Source organism: Lepidochelys kempii, chromosome 24, assembly GCF_965140265.1.
Source record: "Lepidochelys kempii isolate rLepKem1 chromosome 24, rLepKem1.hap2, whole genome shotgun sequence".
In the NCBI taxonomy this organism is placed as follows: Eukaryota; Metazoa; Chordata; order Testudines; family Cheloniidae; genus Lepidochelys; species Lepidochelys kempii.
In genome coordinates, this window is record NC_133279.1 from 4966684 (window position 1) to 4981437 (window position 14754).

At 51.0% G+C, this 14754-nt stretch overlaps 2 protein-coding genes across 2 annotated transcripts; both read left to right on the forward strand.

Moving 5' to 3' along the window:
• The first annotated feature begins 995 nt into the window (after positions 1–995).
• On the forward strand, positions 996–5525 carry PMF1 (polyamine modulated factor 1). Its single transcript, XM_073322717.1, has 5 exons — positions 996–1196; positions 2446–2551; positions 3271–3371; positions 4218–4413; positions 5336–5525. The coding sequence occupies exons 1-5, from the start codon at positions 1027–1029 to the stop codon at positions 5387–5389; spliced, it is 627 nt and encodes a 208-aa protein (XP_073178818.1). The 5' UTR covers positions 996–1026; the 3' UTR covers positions 5390–5525.
• A 4395-nt stretch (positions 5526–9920) lies between these two features.
• BGLAP (bone gamma-carboxyglutamate protein) lies at positions 9921–13182 on the forward strand. Its single transcript, XM_073322718.1, has 4 exons — positions 9921–10563; positions 11125–11169; positions 11656–11722; positions 12740–13182. The coding sequence occupies exons 1-4, from the start codon at positions 10161–10163 to the stop codon at positions 12864–12866; spliced, it is 642 nt and encodes a 213-aa protein (XP_073178819.1). The 5' UTR covers positions 9921–10160; the 3' UTR covers positions 12867–13182.
• Positions 13183–14754: the final 1572 nt, after the last annotated feature.

A 14754-nucleotide genomic window follows, 5' to 3' on the forward strand; every position in this document is an offset into this window, starting at 1 on the left:
CCTCTCTTAGGCTGCGCGGGGGGAGGGGAATCCCAATAAGATTACTCTCCTATAGCCATCTGGCCTGACCCTGTCACAGTATATTGATCTTTTAACCCACACTCACTCTCTTTTCAAGAAGAAAAGGAGTACTTGTGGCACCTTAGAGACTGACCAATTTATTTGAGCATAAGATTTCGTGAGCTACAGCTCACTTCATCGGATGCATCGCTGTAAAGCTTATGCTCAAATAAATTGGTTGGTCTCTAAGCTGCCACAAGTCCTCCTTTTCTTTTTGCGAATACAGACTAACACGGCTGCGACTCTGAAACCTGTCTTTTCAAGGAGCTTCCAAGGTGTGTGTTCTTTGTTTTCTGGTTTCCGTGGCCATAGGGTGCATCGGGATCCCCTTTGCCAGCTTTCCTCCACACAGATGCTCAGATAAATTGGTTAGGCTCTAAGGTGCCCCAAGCCCTCCTGTTCTTTTTACTCAGAAGGGATCCCAAGGCGGGTTTGGAAGGGACCTCAGTAGGTATCTATCCAACCCCCTGCTCAAAGCAGGACCAAGCCCCAATTTTTGCCCCAGATCCCAAATGGCCCCCTCAAGCATTGAACTCACAACCCTGGGTTTAGGAGGCCAATGCTCAAACCGCTGAGCTCTCCCTCCCCCCGCCCCTTGATCACTGGGCTTGAAGGAACACAACGGACTAGCAGCAGCCTGGGGCTAAAAAAATAAAACGGCAAGAGCTGGCAGCCGTGCCTCTACCAGAGCCGGGCTCTTGGGACTCCCGCCACCCAGTCCCGTGGAACGGGGGCTTGCGCGTGGAGCCAGCAACCCCGGGGCAGCGGCTGCCGAGGAGCTGCTCGGGCGCCGGGGGAGGACACAGGGACCGAACCAGCTGACGCTGGGCTGGCTATTACGGGGCGGGGCTACTCTCCCGAGTGACACGAGATCTCACCAATAGGGACAGAGCTCCCGCCTCAGCCAATCGGAAGAAGCGGGGGCGGGACTATTCGAGCGCTTGAAGATTTCTTTGGCGGTTCAAGATGGCGGCGGCTGGCGGCGAGGGCCCGGCGCGGGCGGAGGGCGAGGGGGCCGCCGCCGCCGGCGGCGGCGGCTTCTCTTCGCTGCCAGCCCCGGAGGAAGAGCCGGGCCGCGGGCAGCTCTTCGACACCGTGGTGGATGCTTTCCTGGAGAAGCTGGTGGCCGCCGGCAGGTGAGGGGACAACATCTCGCGAGAACGGGGGGCCAGGGGGTTCGAGCGGGAAGTCTCGCGAGGGGTGAGGAAGGGGCGGGTCAAGTGTCGCGAGACTTTAGGCGGAAATCACGCGAGACTTGTGGCTGGGTCTGTGTAGTTGGCCAGGGTCTTGTTTCTCTCTCCCATGTGTTGTCAGAGACCAGTGGCTGAGCTCTAGACACCCTGGTGAGGGGCTCTTTTAAAGCTAGCTGCACAGCCTGTTGGGAGAAGGGGGAGTCTTGCCTTCAGTCTGGCTCCCCTTCTCCCTCTGGGTAGTAATGTCAGTACACCTGCCCAGCCCCTTATCTAGTACCTAGTGACTTGCCCCCCAGAGCCAATAAAAAGCATCAGATCAGAGTTTTAAAAAAATTTTAATTTCAAACACTAATTATGCAAAGGGCCCAAGTGTTGTGATAGCTGCCGATAAACTGATGCCATGAATGTAATTCTGGTGGGGGGAAGGCACTGCCCTTAAACACAAGCAGCATCTGATACCTTTCATACAGCTGTCTTGTATTTCCTTGAGATGGAGGGGCCACCCTAGGTCTTAAGACCTAGCAAAGTGAGTATCCGTTCCACTCTGTTCCTGCCACCTCCTTAATAATTCCTGGACCAGGTGCCCTGTTGTAGGAAAAAACGCACCACTTGTCTAGATCCACCCCTCCCAAACGTGCATTTGGTGGTAAGTGCAGACCAACCCCTGTGGCTTCATCCTGTTTCCCTAATCTCCCGCAAGTTCCTGTCATGGGTTCAGCTGCTCACACAGCAGTTCCACCTATGGAGGAGATGACACCGACTCCTAATCTAGATCGCAGGGAAATGAAGGATAACCCATCTGATTTAGCCAATTTCTGCCTTTAGTTATACCACTGCGATACTGCTGATTTCAGAGGGGTTATGTAAATGTCACTGAGTGCAGAATTTGGCCCTTTACAGGTGACTGTGAATAAAGATTTTGTTCTGTTCTTTTGAACACAATAAAACCTTTGTGAATTGGTGCTCTTTTGTTAGACCAACCAGTCTACAGATGTGTATGGATCAGTTGTGCATATGGTTTGTTAACTATGGACAATTTTACAGAATATTTTTTACTTCCATTTTGTTCTCTTCTGACATAAACATGAATCTTCAGTCAGGCTTTTACAGTGTTGTAACTCTGTAATTTCCAGTGTGTGGTATTTTAAACCACTTATCTGGTTTGCATTTTTTTTCTTCTTCTTTTGCACAGTTACCAGAGGTTTGCAAACTGCTACCATCGCTTCTATAAACTCCAGCCTGAAATGACCAGAAGTATATATGATCAGTTTATATCCCAACTGCAAACTTCCATTCAGGTAAGAACTGCAAATGTTTAGCTGAGAATTAAAGACTTGTTTGTAACATCCCAAAAGGTGTATGGGGAAATATAACGCTTTGGATGTTGCAGAATTTTTCATCCAAAGGTCTTGGAACATTTTCCAAATAATATTGAATCAAGCCTCATATCAACCCTGTGTGACAGGTTTATATTACTCATTTTACAGATGGGTAAACTTTTATAGACCAGGCACAAAACAGCTGACTTACCTCAGATCCGACTCCCAATCACTAGGTGGTGCTCCTGAAACTGCAAAGCTATGTGCTTCAATACAGTGTGCTCTGATCATTTGTTCCCTGAGATCCTAAGCAAGTTTGCAACTAATATACCCTTCCCTGTCCCCCCTTTTTTGGGTCTTTCCCCAGTGCCTATCTGTACTGGTGGGGGAAATTGTCTTGATCCCTGTCAGTTTCATGACTGCCTGCAGAGTTCTGAATAGCTTCCCTGACAACTGACAAGACTGGGACAATTTTCATTCTTCTGCTACTTGGGAAAGCTATGAGCAGCAGCAAATGCACTGGAGCTGACTACAGACTGAGGAAGCAAAGCATAGGTTGTACTTGTTTCCTGTTTCGAAGGACATGTAGAGGAGAAAGTCCTTGCGCTCACAGTGGGAAGGACCAAGCAGAGAGATGTCCATGGATTGTACTTCCATTTTGTTATCGTTCTTGAATCCCCAGTGGTTTTCCTCTGCAGGAGGAGATTCGTGAGATAAAGGAGGAAGGGAATCTTGAGGAGCTCTTTGCCTCGATGGATAAAATTGTGGAGGAAGCAAAGAATCGGGAAGAGCCCGCGTGGTAGGCAGTGCTCTGCTTGGCATGTTGGAAGTATGCTTGTGCTAGTTTATTGGAGACCTGTTCCTTTGATTCTTAAAGAGATAAAATTGACCCTTGTGCAGCACATTAAACCCCGTGGAAGTGAAGTGGTGCATAGATCTTGTGATGGCTCTCTGGATGGGGTGAATTTCACGCAAAGGTGAATGGCAGAGGGGATTTTTTTAAATCATACTACTGTATCGCGACAGGAAATTGATTTCCAAAGTGCACCTTCCACTTAACGGAGTCTATTTGAATCTCTGACTCCGTCAACTAGTTGGACTTCTGTGTGTGCTAGAATCACACGTTCTAGGCCATGTCCATAGAGTTGGAGGGGAAGTAAATTCTTGTGCTGAATGTTACTCTGAACCGTAGCTGCTTGGAGTGTCCTGATATGTTGAAAATTTACATGGTGCGTAGCCCTTGGGGCTTATTGGCCACTGGAAGTGCTGGGAGTCGCATTGTGTTGTCTTTGAAAGGCAGCTGATGATCTTTTCACCAATAATTTGTGTACCTTTTCGTGTTCAAGGGTGGGGATGTGTGTTAATCAAATCTCATGCTTCAGGGCATCATCTGATTGCATGAGTGTCAGAAAGGATTCCTCCCTTCCCCCCACCTACATCATGGCACAGTGAGACAGGTTCATTATGGGGTGGGTTCGCCTTGCTCTAAAGCTTCTACTGTTGGGCACTGCCAAAGATAGGATACTGGACTTGAGGGCCTGATCAATTATTGTAATATTACGTGTTCCAATTAAAGCACTTAAGTACAGCACCATGCAAAGTTGGTGCATTCCAGTCCTCTCAACAACATCCCTGTCACTTCCAGGCGCCCCAGTGGGATCCCGGAGGAAGATATTCATAGTGCCATGGTGCCGTACCTCCTGAAGCACCAGACATACCTGCGTAAAGCCCTGAAAGAGAAGGAGGAGGAGAACAGGAAGCTGGCAGAGTCTGTATTGGCCGGACGGGCGAGAATCTCAGAGATGCAGCAGCAGATACAAAATCGCAAGCAAGCATGGCAGGTAAAATCTCCATTCCAGCCAGCCTCCAAATCAAGAAAACTGAGCGAGAGTGTCCCAGTCTCTCCAGTTTGAATAGACAATGGCCACACTGGGATAGAAGGTTCCAAGAATGCTAGCTGCAAACAAACTGCACTCAACTGCAGGATTTGCTTATGTGCACAAATCCCAAGGCTCCAATCTAGCTTCATTGTGTTGCATCTGTTGCTACTCTGATTAATTGCATATCAGCTAATTGCATAATGCTGTTAATTGCCTATATCCCACAGTGAGGTCCCCATGTATAATCACACCTCTTTCATGAAGAGTCAGGAAACCCATAAGATTTTGCTTATTCATGCAAGTTCTTTTTTAACAGCTGTTAGGACATGCAGAAGAGGGGAAGATGAGACTGTCCCTGTAATGGCAAGAAGAACTGTTCAGACCCCTAAGGCCAGACTTTTCACCAGGGCTGCCTTTGCACCTGCTCTTAGAGCCACATTTTCCAAAGAGCTGCTCCAATGGAAATCTGGCCCTTGGTGTCTTAGTGGAAGCAGCTGGATGCTGAGCATTTAAAACAGATGTGGCCCTTATCTAGACGGATGCCGAGCTCTCTGGAAAAGTCGGCTCTAAATGCATAATTTCACTTGTATGCATTTGCAGGGCATGGGGGGGTTAGTCCTGCATCTGTGCTCATAAGCAGAGTGTTTTGCCTAGGGTGGTGTTTTGTGTACGTGCAGTTCCTTCCCTTATGGGGCCTTGTTCCTGGATCAGTGCATCTGAACAATGAATGAGCTGTATTCTGCACATGCTGTCAGCAGTGTTACACTGTCCTGTCTCCAAGTGTGGAAACGATGCTCCTTTTTGCATCAGTGCTGCATTTGTTTCCTGAACAGTGGGATTTGTGGAGGAGAGAGACTTCACCAATATTTTTTCTTCTATCCAGGCAATTAGTAAAGAACAGAGAGAACTAATCATGACGTTCCAGGAGCCCGAATGAGGAGGCAGGGGAAGATTTTTGCAGGAGTTTCATGTATGGGGTTTATGTTCATCAGTGAAGCCTTGCAGATCTTTTCGGAAGTGGGATTCTCTGTGCATTTACATAAATACCCACTCAAATTGCGCTGAAAACTTGACTTGTCAAGAGCTTTTGTGTTCATTTGTCAGACAGAAGGGAGAGAACAGTTTACAACACCGTGTGAAAATTGGATATACTGAAACAGTTATGGGACATAATTGATCAAAATGTGTTGAAATGAGCGACTGCACCAGGGTTTTAGGAAAATCAGCAATAACTCCCGATTCCCAACTAAGCTCAACAGGAAGGAAGATCTCACACAGGTTTTGAAAGCTACAGCAGATCTGTGCATTCATGCTGCGCTATCTTAAAAGCTTTACCAAACAGAGAGAACTCTGTCCTTCCACATTTAAAGGTAGAATTTTTAATACTGATCGTTCTTATGACCACTCACAGGATTTCAGGAGTGTAATAGAGCCAATCGTAGGTTCCTTCTGCAGCAAGTAACACACCTGTACCTCTGAAGGAAAGAAGCAAATACCAAAACTTCAGCTCGTAGGATTTCTGTCAGCAGAACAGTCTGTAGATGTGAAGGCAAGTGACCGTCTAAAGCAGGGAGAGAGATGTTACACTGGTACAGTGGATGAATCCCTTGTACATAGTTACTTGGAATGGTGTTTTGACATAATAACACTTGTTTTTATAATCTTAGAACCTGCCTTTTTTTTCCCCTTTAACAAGTGCCTCCTAGTAAGAAAAATAAACACTTCCTTCGTCGTAGCTGCTCTAACCCATTATTATGTGGTTAATTGTCGTCTTTGCAGCAATTTAACTGGAACGTTTTGCCAAAACAGACAAACAAGGTCTGCTGGGCGTTTTGTCTTCCCAGAGCCCAGACGCAATAGGCCTGATTCTCTGTAGTGCTGAAGTCATTTAGACTTGTGCAATGCACCATTCTGACTTAGTACAGGGTGGGCATAAAACACGAAGACTTATGAACTGCCCCCCATTAACTAGGGAAATAGAAGCACATCACTAAAAAGGGACCTGCTGGCCCTGGGTCAGTAGAGCGTGAGTAAAATCCACCTGTGCTGGTGGCCGGTGCCTGCTTGAACCACGGTACTCGAGCTAACAGTGAGGGTTAAAACACAGGACTAGGATTCAAGAGAGCTGAACGCAGTGTGTGGCTCTGCTACACAGCTCCTGTGTGACCATGGGCAAGTCCCTAAGACACTTTTTAAAATGTTCTCTTGTGTCTCTCCGGCCCAGATCCTAACTCTCATGGGTTTCCCTGGGAGTTAGGAGCCTAAATACCTTTCAGGATCTGGGCTTGTCTGCCTTAATTCTCCATCCATAAAATGGGGAGATGGTCTGTCTTGTCTCTTTAGATTGGGAACTCTTCAGGGCCGGGCTTGTCTCCCTATGTGACTGTACCGTGGGATCCAGATGCGGGTTGGGACCTGTCTGGGCCGCGATCAGACAAACGACGTTGTTCAGATTAGGTGCGTGACTGATTTCCTAGGCAAGTTCCGGCAGGTGTCTGGCCTGCTAGTATCTGTGTAAAAAGAAAAGGAGGACTTGTGGCACCTTAGAGACTAACCAATTTATTTGAACATAAGCTTTTGTGAGCTACAGCTCACTTCATCAGATGCATCCGAATCCGATGAAGTGAGCTGTAGCTCACAAAAGCTTATGCTCAAATAAATTGGTTAGTCTCTAAGGTGCCACAAGTACTCCTTTTGTTTTTGCGAATACAGCCTAACACGGCTGTTACTCTGAAACCTGATAGTATCTGTGTGTTACGCCCCTACCTAGCAAAGCCTTTTCCTGGCTGACGTTTCTGGGGACTTAAGAATTTACGTTTCGAACTAAAAGCCACTATTGAAATGATATGCAGAAAGGGCAGCTGATCCTTGTGCAGCACCAAACTATTAATGGTGAAAACAGGCAATGGATTTACCGTACCCAAATGTCAGTTCCTTTAGAGGCAAGTCACAGCAGTGGAGACTGACCAAATGAGGTATATTTTTCTTCTGTAAACAAAGCTTGCCTTGCTGCATTATAATCTAAATAAACTGGGCCTGCAAACCCCTTGTTCTTGGCTTGGACTTTGCGCACTTGGCCCAAGTGATCTGTGGTTTATGGCTTTGTTTGACAGCCTCTGGCTGCCTTAAGCTCCCCACAGCATCTCTCTTCCACCCCAAAGTCCAGGGTCCTCCTCCAGACAAAGCGAGGTTTGGAAGTGGTTAGGAACTGGAAGTGGAAGGTTGGCCTGAGGAGCACTGGCGATTCAAAACAAACCGCTTTCTATTCCAAGCCAGCCATGAACTCAAAGCCCTCTCATTGCAAACGTGCACAAGCTGGGGGGGGGGGGGTAGTTGGGTTTAAACAGCCCTGCACATTAGCTCCAGCAGGGATAAATTAGGAGGTTGATGGGCAAAGAGTTCCTGCTTACTGCAGACCATCACCCTGATTAAGGTCTAAACCATGCCCAGCCATCTCGCTCCATGCCAGGCCCATCAACAAAGAGCTTAAAACTAGAACACGTCAGCTAAGCCCCGTGTCCAGACGTGGCCCTGCGAACATCATCCCAGCCTGCCCCTGACTGCAGGGAATTGTCTCCCATTGCGGGCCTGGAAGGTTGCAAGCTACTGCTTCTCCCATAATCCTTTGTGCCTCTTTCCACCCCATGCCTTTGCCTTCCTCGTCCACATGGCCCAAGCACATTCCGCGTGCCTTCTGTGCTGCTCACTAGAAGTGAGTCGATAACTGTTCATTTAAGGTCACATTTTCCAAAAGCACTTACGTGGCTTAGGCCTGGTCTGTACTTAAAAACTAGATTGACCGAGCTACGCACGCAGGGCTGTGAAAAACTTTGCACCCTTACGTGATGTGCTTTTATCAACCTGCCTGCGGGTGTAAACATGGCTAGGTTGCTGAAAGAACAGTTGCTGAAAGAACAGACTAACACGGCTGTTACTCTGAAACATACCTGTGTGTCCCATTGAAAGGCAGCCTGCTTAAAGGGGATCATGCAGCTCTTCCGTCTGTGCTGAGCTTAGAATTGCATGAAGCTGTGCAGTGAATTAAGTACTGCCCTTGGGCCACAATACCAATTCAAAAGTAGATCTCCAAGCACTTTGCCTAGGCAGGTCAATATTATCCCCATTTTACAGATGGGGAAAGTGAGGCACCGAGTGGGGCTGTAATTCGCCCAAGGTCACCCAGCAGGCCAGTGGCAGAGCTGCATCTAGAAGCTAGGTCTCCTGAGTCCTCATACAGATGCTGCTGATCTGTTGCCCCAAACCACAACAACCTCCCCCTCAGGAGTGAGGACAGATCAGCTAAATCCAGGGGGGATGAATTAAAAGGGGGCAGAGCAAAAGATACAAGGAGAGTGAGACAGCAGTGGACACTGCCCAGAAAACCCTGGATACTCCCCCGCCCTGCACACATATTTTGAGACAATGTTAAGGGACCTGGGGGTGTTGGCACCCTGGGTCTCTGCCTGGTGCCAGCATGAGTGAGAGTGAGCTTGAGGAATGCAGCCCCATGGCCACAGAGCACCTCTTGCTTGCCTTCTCCGGGGTCTAGAACAGGCCGTGCTGGCCAGTGAGCACTGGAGCGAAATGCTGGGTTAGCAGCTGGGGGAACCGGAGGGTGCTGGCTGCAGAAGAGGCGCAGCAGGGCAAGCTCTCCCCAGACCCCATGTGCGCCAACCCTGCCTACCTGGGCTAAGTGGGCAGTTCAGGCTCCCTGCGTCCTCCAGGTCTGGGCCCAGCCACTGTGGCCAGTCTGTGCCAATTGCAACTCCTTTGCAGGGGTCAGTTCAGTCCTCAGCCTCACTGCTAGCAGCACCATGGCCCCTGCCTGGTGAACGTGGCATAGAGCAGCTTGCCTGCTTTTGCGTAGCTTCCTTGAGAGGGCTCGACCAGCGTCTGGGGTGAGTGAGGGTTGAGCGGCACCGTGCTGTGTTTCCTCCCCAGGGTTTGGAGGCCATCCTGGGGCTGGAGCTCAGGAAATTAGCTTAAATGACAGGCTGCACCGGGGAAGGCATGTGCACCAAATTGCAAGGCAAAAAAAAATTACAGCTTAAGAGCCCTGTACACTCACTAATAGGAAAGCCCCGCTGGGCCGTGGCAGAAAACTTCCGCAGCTCAGCAGCAATTACAGGCCGCAAGCGCGTCACCTGGCGGGCCTCTGCTGCCAAGCCTGCCCCAAGAGCACCAGGTCTGCTTTGCCTCGGATGCTCCTGGTTCTCACCTGTGAAAGAGGGAGCGGGGACTCAGGCGCGTTTGCGCCAAACCATCCCCCTCCTCCCCAGGTCTTGGGCTGGCCTGGAGCTGAACAATTCCCCCAGTGTAGCTTAGAGCGCCCTCAGGGCTGCTCCAAGTCATGGGTGCTCGCAAACAGCTGGGCCTGGTCCCCCTGCTGGGGTCTCAAGGTGGAAATGGTTGAGAACCAGTCACACCAGCTGGGGACTGTGGCGTTCTGTCGCTCATGAACCCCCCCCGCCCCAGCCTGCCTCTGATGCAGCCCCTCTGCTGGGGCGGCCAGGGGGAGGGAGAAGAATCTCATCATTACAGCAGGATCCTAATGCCTCCCCCCACCCGCAAACACCCTTGAGCTTTAGGCCCGTTGGGAGCTAGCTCTGAGCATCACAGTTTCAGCCTGTCTCTGCATTTGACAATGCTCCTGAGCCCCTCCCTTGTCATTCCCCTGCAGCCCACACGGGCCCCCGTTGGCCCTGAGAATGCAGGGTTGTTTTCCACCCCAGCCCACACGGGCCCCCATTGGGCCTGAGAACGTAGGGTTGTTTTCCACCCCAAGGGTGCCTGAAACCACAATTGCCATCTGGGTTTGGCAGCCTTGGGCCCAGACGGATGGGCTCCAAATAGATCTGGCAGCAGGGCCAGGCCCCTCCCCGCCTGTGGTCAAAGCCGGAGTGGGCGGGATGAGGGGGGATGTGGCCCTTTACCCAGCCACACCAGGACTAGCAGCAGGGTATAAATGGTGGCCTGTGAGCCACAGGCTACAACAGGCATCAGCAGAGCATCCTACAAGACAAGAGCGACCAGCGAAACCGGCTTCTACCATGAAGACACTCACCCTGCTGACTTTGCTGGCACTGGTGACCCTGTGCCTGTGCCATGGGGGTAAGACGAGGACGGGGGGTTGCCAGATGCATTAGCCGGGGGCTTTCTACCTGCAGGCTGCTAAGGCCCCCTCTGACTGACGTTATTGGAGCTTATGTCCCTATCTCTGCTTTGAAAATCTCAGTCCCCCCCGTTCCCTCGCACAGGAGCACATGTAGGATACTGGGCTGGGGGCATACTGGCATCTCATTCGCTGCGTAACAACAGCGCTTAGCTGCCCCCTGCCTCAGTTTCCCCATTTGTGCCAGGGGAATAACTATGCTGCTGTACCAGGCTGGGGGGCATTCATCAGGGACGTGGAGAGCTTTGTTTCCAGGTGCAGTAGATTTGCAAAGCATCACGAATGTGCCTAAAGCGCTAGCGAGAGGCCCACTCCAAACCCGGCAGCTGTTTGGCCTTGGAGTCTTTCCCCTCCACGGAGATCTGTGACCTTTAGAACATCCCGCGCTACCAGCCCAGCTCTGCACAGCCCCGACAGCAGATGGGCTTTCAGGGGCCTGGAGAGCTCACTGCTGAAGGGGGCATATTATTTCTGACCACCTCTCTCTTGGTGCCTTGCAGCCTCGGATTATTCCAACAGCGCTAACGACTCGCCCAGCTCTGAAGGTGAGGCCCGGCCCGTGTGTGATCCAGCTTTGCTGCCTGCCATTCAGGGAGCCTTCCAGCAGTGCTCATGGACGCCCTCACCCGTTCTAAATGCAAGATCCCTGCTCTAGTCAGTGTGAACCTGGTTTTAGACCAGGGGACTGGGAGTCAGGACTCCCCCAGCTCAGGGAGTGGAGCGAGGTCCAGTGGCTAGAGCAGGGGAGACAGGGACTCAGGACTCCTGGGTTCCTTTCCCAGCTCAGGGAGGGGAGCGGGGTCCAGTGGTTAGAGTGGGGGTGGGGAGAGGGACGCAGGACTCCTGGGTGCTATTTCTGACCCTAGGGTAACCAAGGGGGAAGATTTTCCCCATCCTACAGAGCCGCAGCTGCTCGGTGTCTGGGATTTCCACCGAAGCCATGCAGGGCAGCTACAGGGCAGTCCCGTTACAGCAACGCTGGGTCTTTGGAGCAATTCTCCTCATGCTTCCTTTATTTCCTGGCCTTGCAGCATTCGTCTCCAAACAGGACAGCGCTGAGGTGGTGAGGAGACACAAACGGAGCTACGTCTACAACAGGTAAAGCCCTGGTTGCGGCCCACGGGCATGTGCTCGACCCACAGCCCGCTGCTGGCGCTGGGGTCCCCTTCCAAAGCCGGCAGGAGGGTGGGGGGTGTTGACAGGCTCAGGCCAGCTGAAGTTTTCACCAGGCCCACGTTACCATAGGAACCCTACAGTCATTCACTGATTCATCCTCCCTGGTGCACCCAGCCCTTCCTGTTCTCGGTGTCAGCCCTGACAGCTGAAATACTTTGCTCTAATCTGGGGGGGCTGGCTGGGAGGGGTGGCCTGTGAGACTCCCAACACCCCTGGATCCATCCCCAGCCTCAAAGGGCTCAAGGCATCTCCCTCCCTAATCAGGAGCTGGGCCTAAGGGACTTGCCCATGGTTACGCAGGGAGGCTGTAGCAGAGCAGAGAACTGAGCCCCTCTCTCCTAAGGTCCAGGCTAGCATGCTAACCACTGGGCCTGCCTTCCTGTACCTGGGGCTTGTCTATTATCAGCCAAGGCCCCAGTGGAGGCGACAGCAGCAGGCCCAGCACTGGGGCCCAGATCCATAGCCACTAATGGCTCCTGTATATTAATACAGTAAACCAGACTGCAGCCCTGGCTGCTTTCTGGACATCATAAATTCCAGGCTGCTTTTTGGCAGGGCCCAGGAGCCCTGCCCGCATCCCGGTAACGCCCAGGCAGCGCCCTGCTTCAGTGTCACCCTAATTGGAACAGGATAAGTGAACTCCTCACTCCCTGCCCTCAACGGTGGCCTAGCATTGCTGCTGCTTTCACCCCAGAGGTGGCTGCAGGGCAGCCCCGGAGAACTCAATCCTGTGTGCCATTCCTGAGGGCTGTTTTCGGGGGTGGAACGCGGCAGCTGTTTAACAGCCCCCAGCAATGGCGCCCAGGATTAAAAGCGGCCATGTTCCACCCCAGAGGTGGGTGCATTCCCAAGGCAGGTGCACTGATCCTTGCATGTAGGCTGATTAGACAACCACAGAGACCATTCTATCAGTCATTAACCCACCTTGTTCACACGCAGGTTCTATGATATCATCGACCCTCTCGAGGGCAAGCGTGAGATCTGTGAGCTCAACCCCGACTGTGACGAGCTGGCTGACCACATTGGATTCCAGGAGGCTTACCGAAGATACTACGGGGCGGTCTAGAGCTTCCTGGCCCAGAGATCCACCCAAGTCCATCCCAGTGCAGGGGAGAGAGAAAGAGGAATTGATATCTAAGCACAGCAGGGAGCAGAGAGATCTTCTGCCCCAAGCTGATTCCTGTAACTGTGTGTTAAATGTACAAGCTTTATATTCCCTAAGCTGCCAGCCCAGCCCTGCTCCTTGTACTGAGCCTGGAGCGCTTGCCCTTGTATCTATAATGCTTTACTGGTGGTTTCCTTTATGGGCCAGGTGCGTCATGCTGGGTTCACGCTATGGAATGTTTCTTCAATGATGTGAGAAAATAAACATGAGGAACGGTGCTGCTGTCTCATTTATTGGGCTGAACAAAGAGAAGGGGGACGGGCCGGCAGATTGGGGTGCTAGGGTGGGACTTGGGAGCCCAGCGTTCAATTGCCAGCTCTATGAGACCCCTTTGTGCCTCAGTTTCCCTGTCTTTAAAATGAGGGCCATAATACTGCTCTACCTCACAGGGCTAAAACTGCTCGAGTGAGGCACTCCTGCTATTGGAAGGGAGCCCATGTGAGTACCTTATCTAGCTTTCCTTATTAACATATGCGGTAGTGCCCGGGGCCCTGATCAGTGCAAGGCCCTGGCCGAACACCCAACAAAAAGACCATCCCGGCCCTGAACCCTTTAGGAGCTAAGTGCGAGCTCCAAAGCAGCAAGGGGGACCCGCCTCTGGGCTCAGAGACATCAGCTAGAGCAGCCGGGCTAATGGGAAACCAGCCCGAGCAAGGCAGTGGCAGTGGCAGGGGCAGGCTAGTCCATAGGTAAGAAGCTGAGGTTTAACTTCACCCCATCACTCCCTTTGTGGGGCCCTGAATAATCCTCCCGCCTTGCTCTTTACACTCTTCAGAGATTTGCTGGCTCATGTCCCACCCTGCTCCTTATGCCCCCAGCTTCTTCCCAGAGTGGACCTCAGTGTATGTCACGGACCTTGATGGATTCAACCTCCCGGCTTCCCCGGAGAGTCCGGTACAGCAAGCCTTGTCCCCTCTTTCATAACCTGGCAAAGCACCCTGCAGCAGAGGTGGTAACAGAACTCAGGCGTCCTGATTCCCAGCCCTTCCTGCTCCCATCTGTGGATTGTGCTCCCTGGCAGAGCCAGGAATCAAACCCAGAAGGCCCAGCTTCCAGTCCCTATTCTTGAACCTTCCAGCTTAGGTGAGGGGAATGAAAGGACTGTGATAGAAGTCACCGCTGCTTTCAAGGCTGGGGAAAGGAGAGACTCAGCAGTGTTAACAAAAAGAAAAGGAGTACGTGGGGCACCTTAGAGACTAACCAATTTATTTGAGCATAAGCTTTCGTGAGCTACAGCTCACTTCGTTGGATGCATACTGTGGAAAGTACAGAAGATCTTTTTATAAACACAAACCATGAAAAAATGCCTGGATTTGTGCTGGAAATGGCCCAACTTGATTATCATACACAGTGTAAGGAGAGTGATCACTTTAGATAAGCTATTACCAGCAGGAGGGTGGGGTGGAGGGAGAGAAAACCTTTTGTAGTGGTAAACACCCATTTTTGCATGGTTTGTGTGTATAAAAAGATCTTCATCGGATGCATACTGTGGAAAGCATCCTGTGGAAAGTACAGAAGATCTTTTTATACACACAAACCATGAAAAAATGCCTGGATTTGTGCTGGAAATGGCCCAACTTGATTATCATACACAGTGTAAGGAGAGTGATCACTTTAGATAAGCTATTACCAGCAGGAGGGTGGGGTGGAGGGAGAGAAAACCTTTTGTAGTGGTAAACACCCATTTTTGCATGGTTTGTGTGTATAAAAAGATCTTCATCGGATGCATACTGTGGAAAGCACAGAAGATCTTTTTATACACACAAACCATGCAAAAATGGGTGTTTAC

Bases quoted from the DNA above. Each gene is read 5' to 3' on its own strand.
- PMF1 (XM_073322717.1), top strand. From the start codon at position 1,027: ATGGCGGCGGCTGGCGGCGAGGGCCCGGCGCGGGCGGAGGGCGAGGGG. The intron at 2,552-3,270 runs GTAAGAACTGCA...TTTCCTCTGCAG, and splicing joins AACTGCAAACTTCCATTCAG to GAGGAGATTCGTGAGATAAA. The intron at 4,414-5,335 runs GTAAAATCTCCA...TCTTCTATCCAG, and splicing joins ATCGCAAGCAAGCATGGCAG to GCAATTAGTAAAGAACAGAG.
- BGLAP (XM_073322718.1), top strand. From the start codon at position 10,161: ATGCAGGGTTGTTTTCCACCCCAGCCCACACGGGCCCCCATTGGGCCT. The intron at 11,170-11,655 runs GTGAGGCCCGGC...CTGGCCTTGCAG, and splicing joins CGACTCGCCCAGCTCTGAAG to CATTCGTCTCCAAACAGGAC. The intron at 11,723-12,739 runs GTAAAGCCCTGG...GTTCACACGCAG, and splicing joins CGGAGCTACGTCTACAACAG to GTTCTATGATATCATCGACC.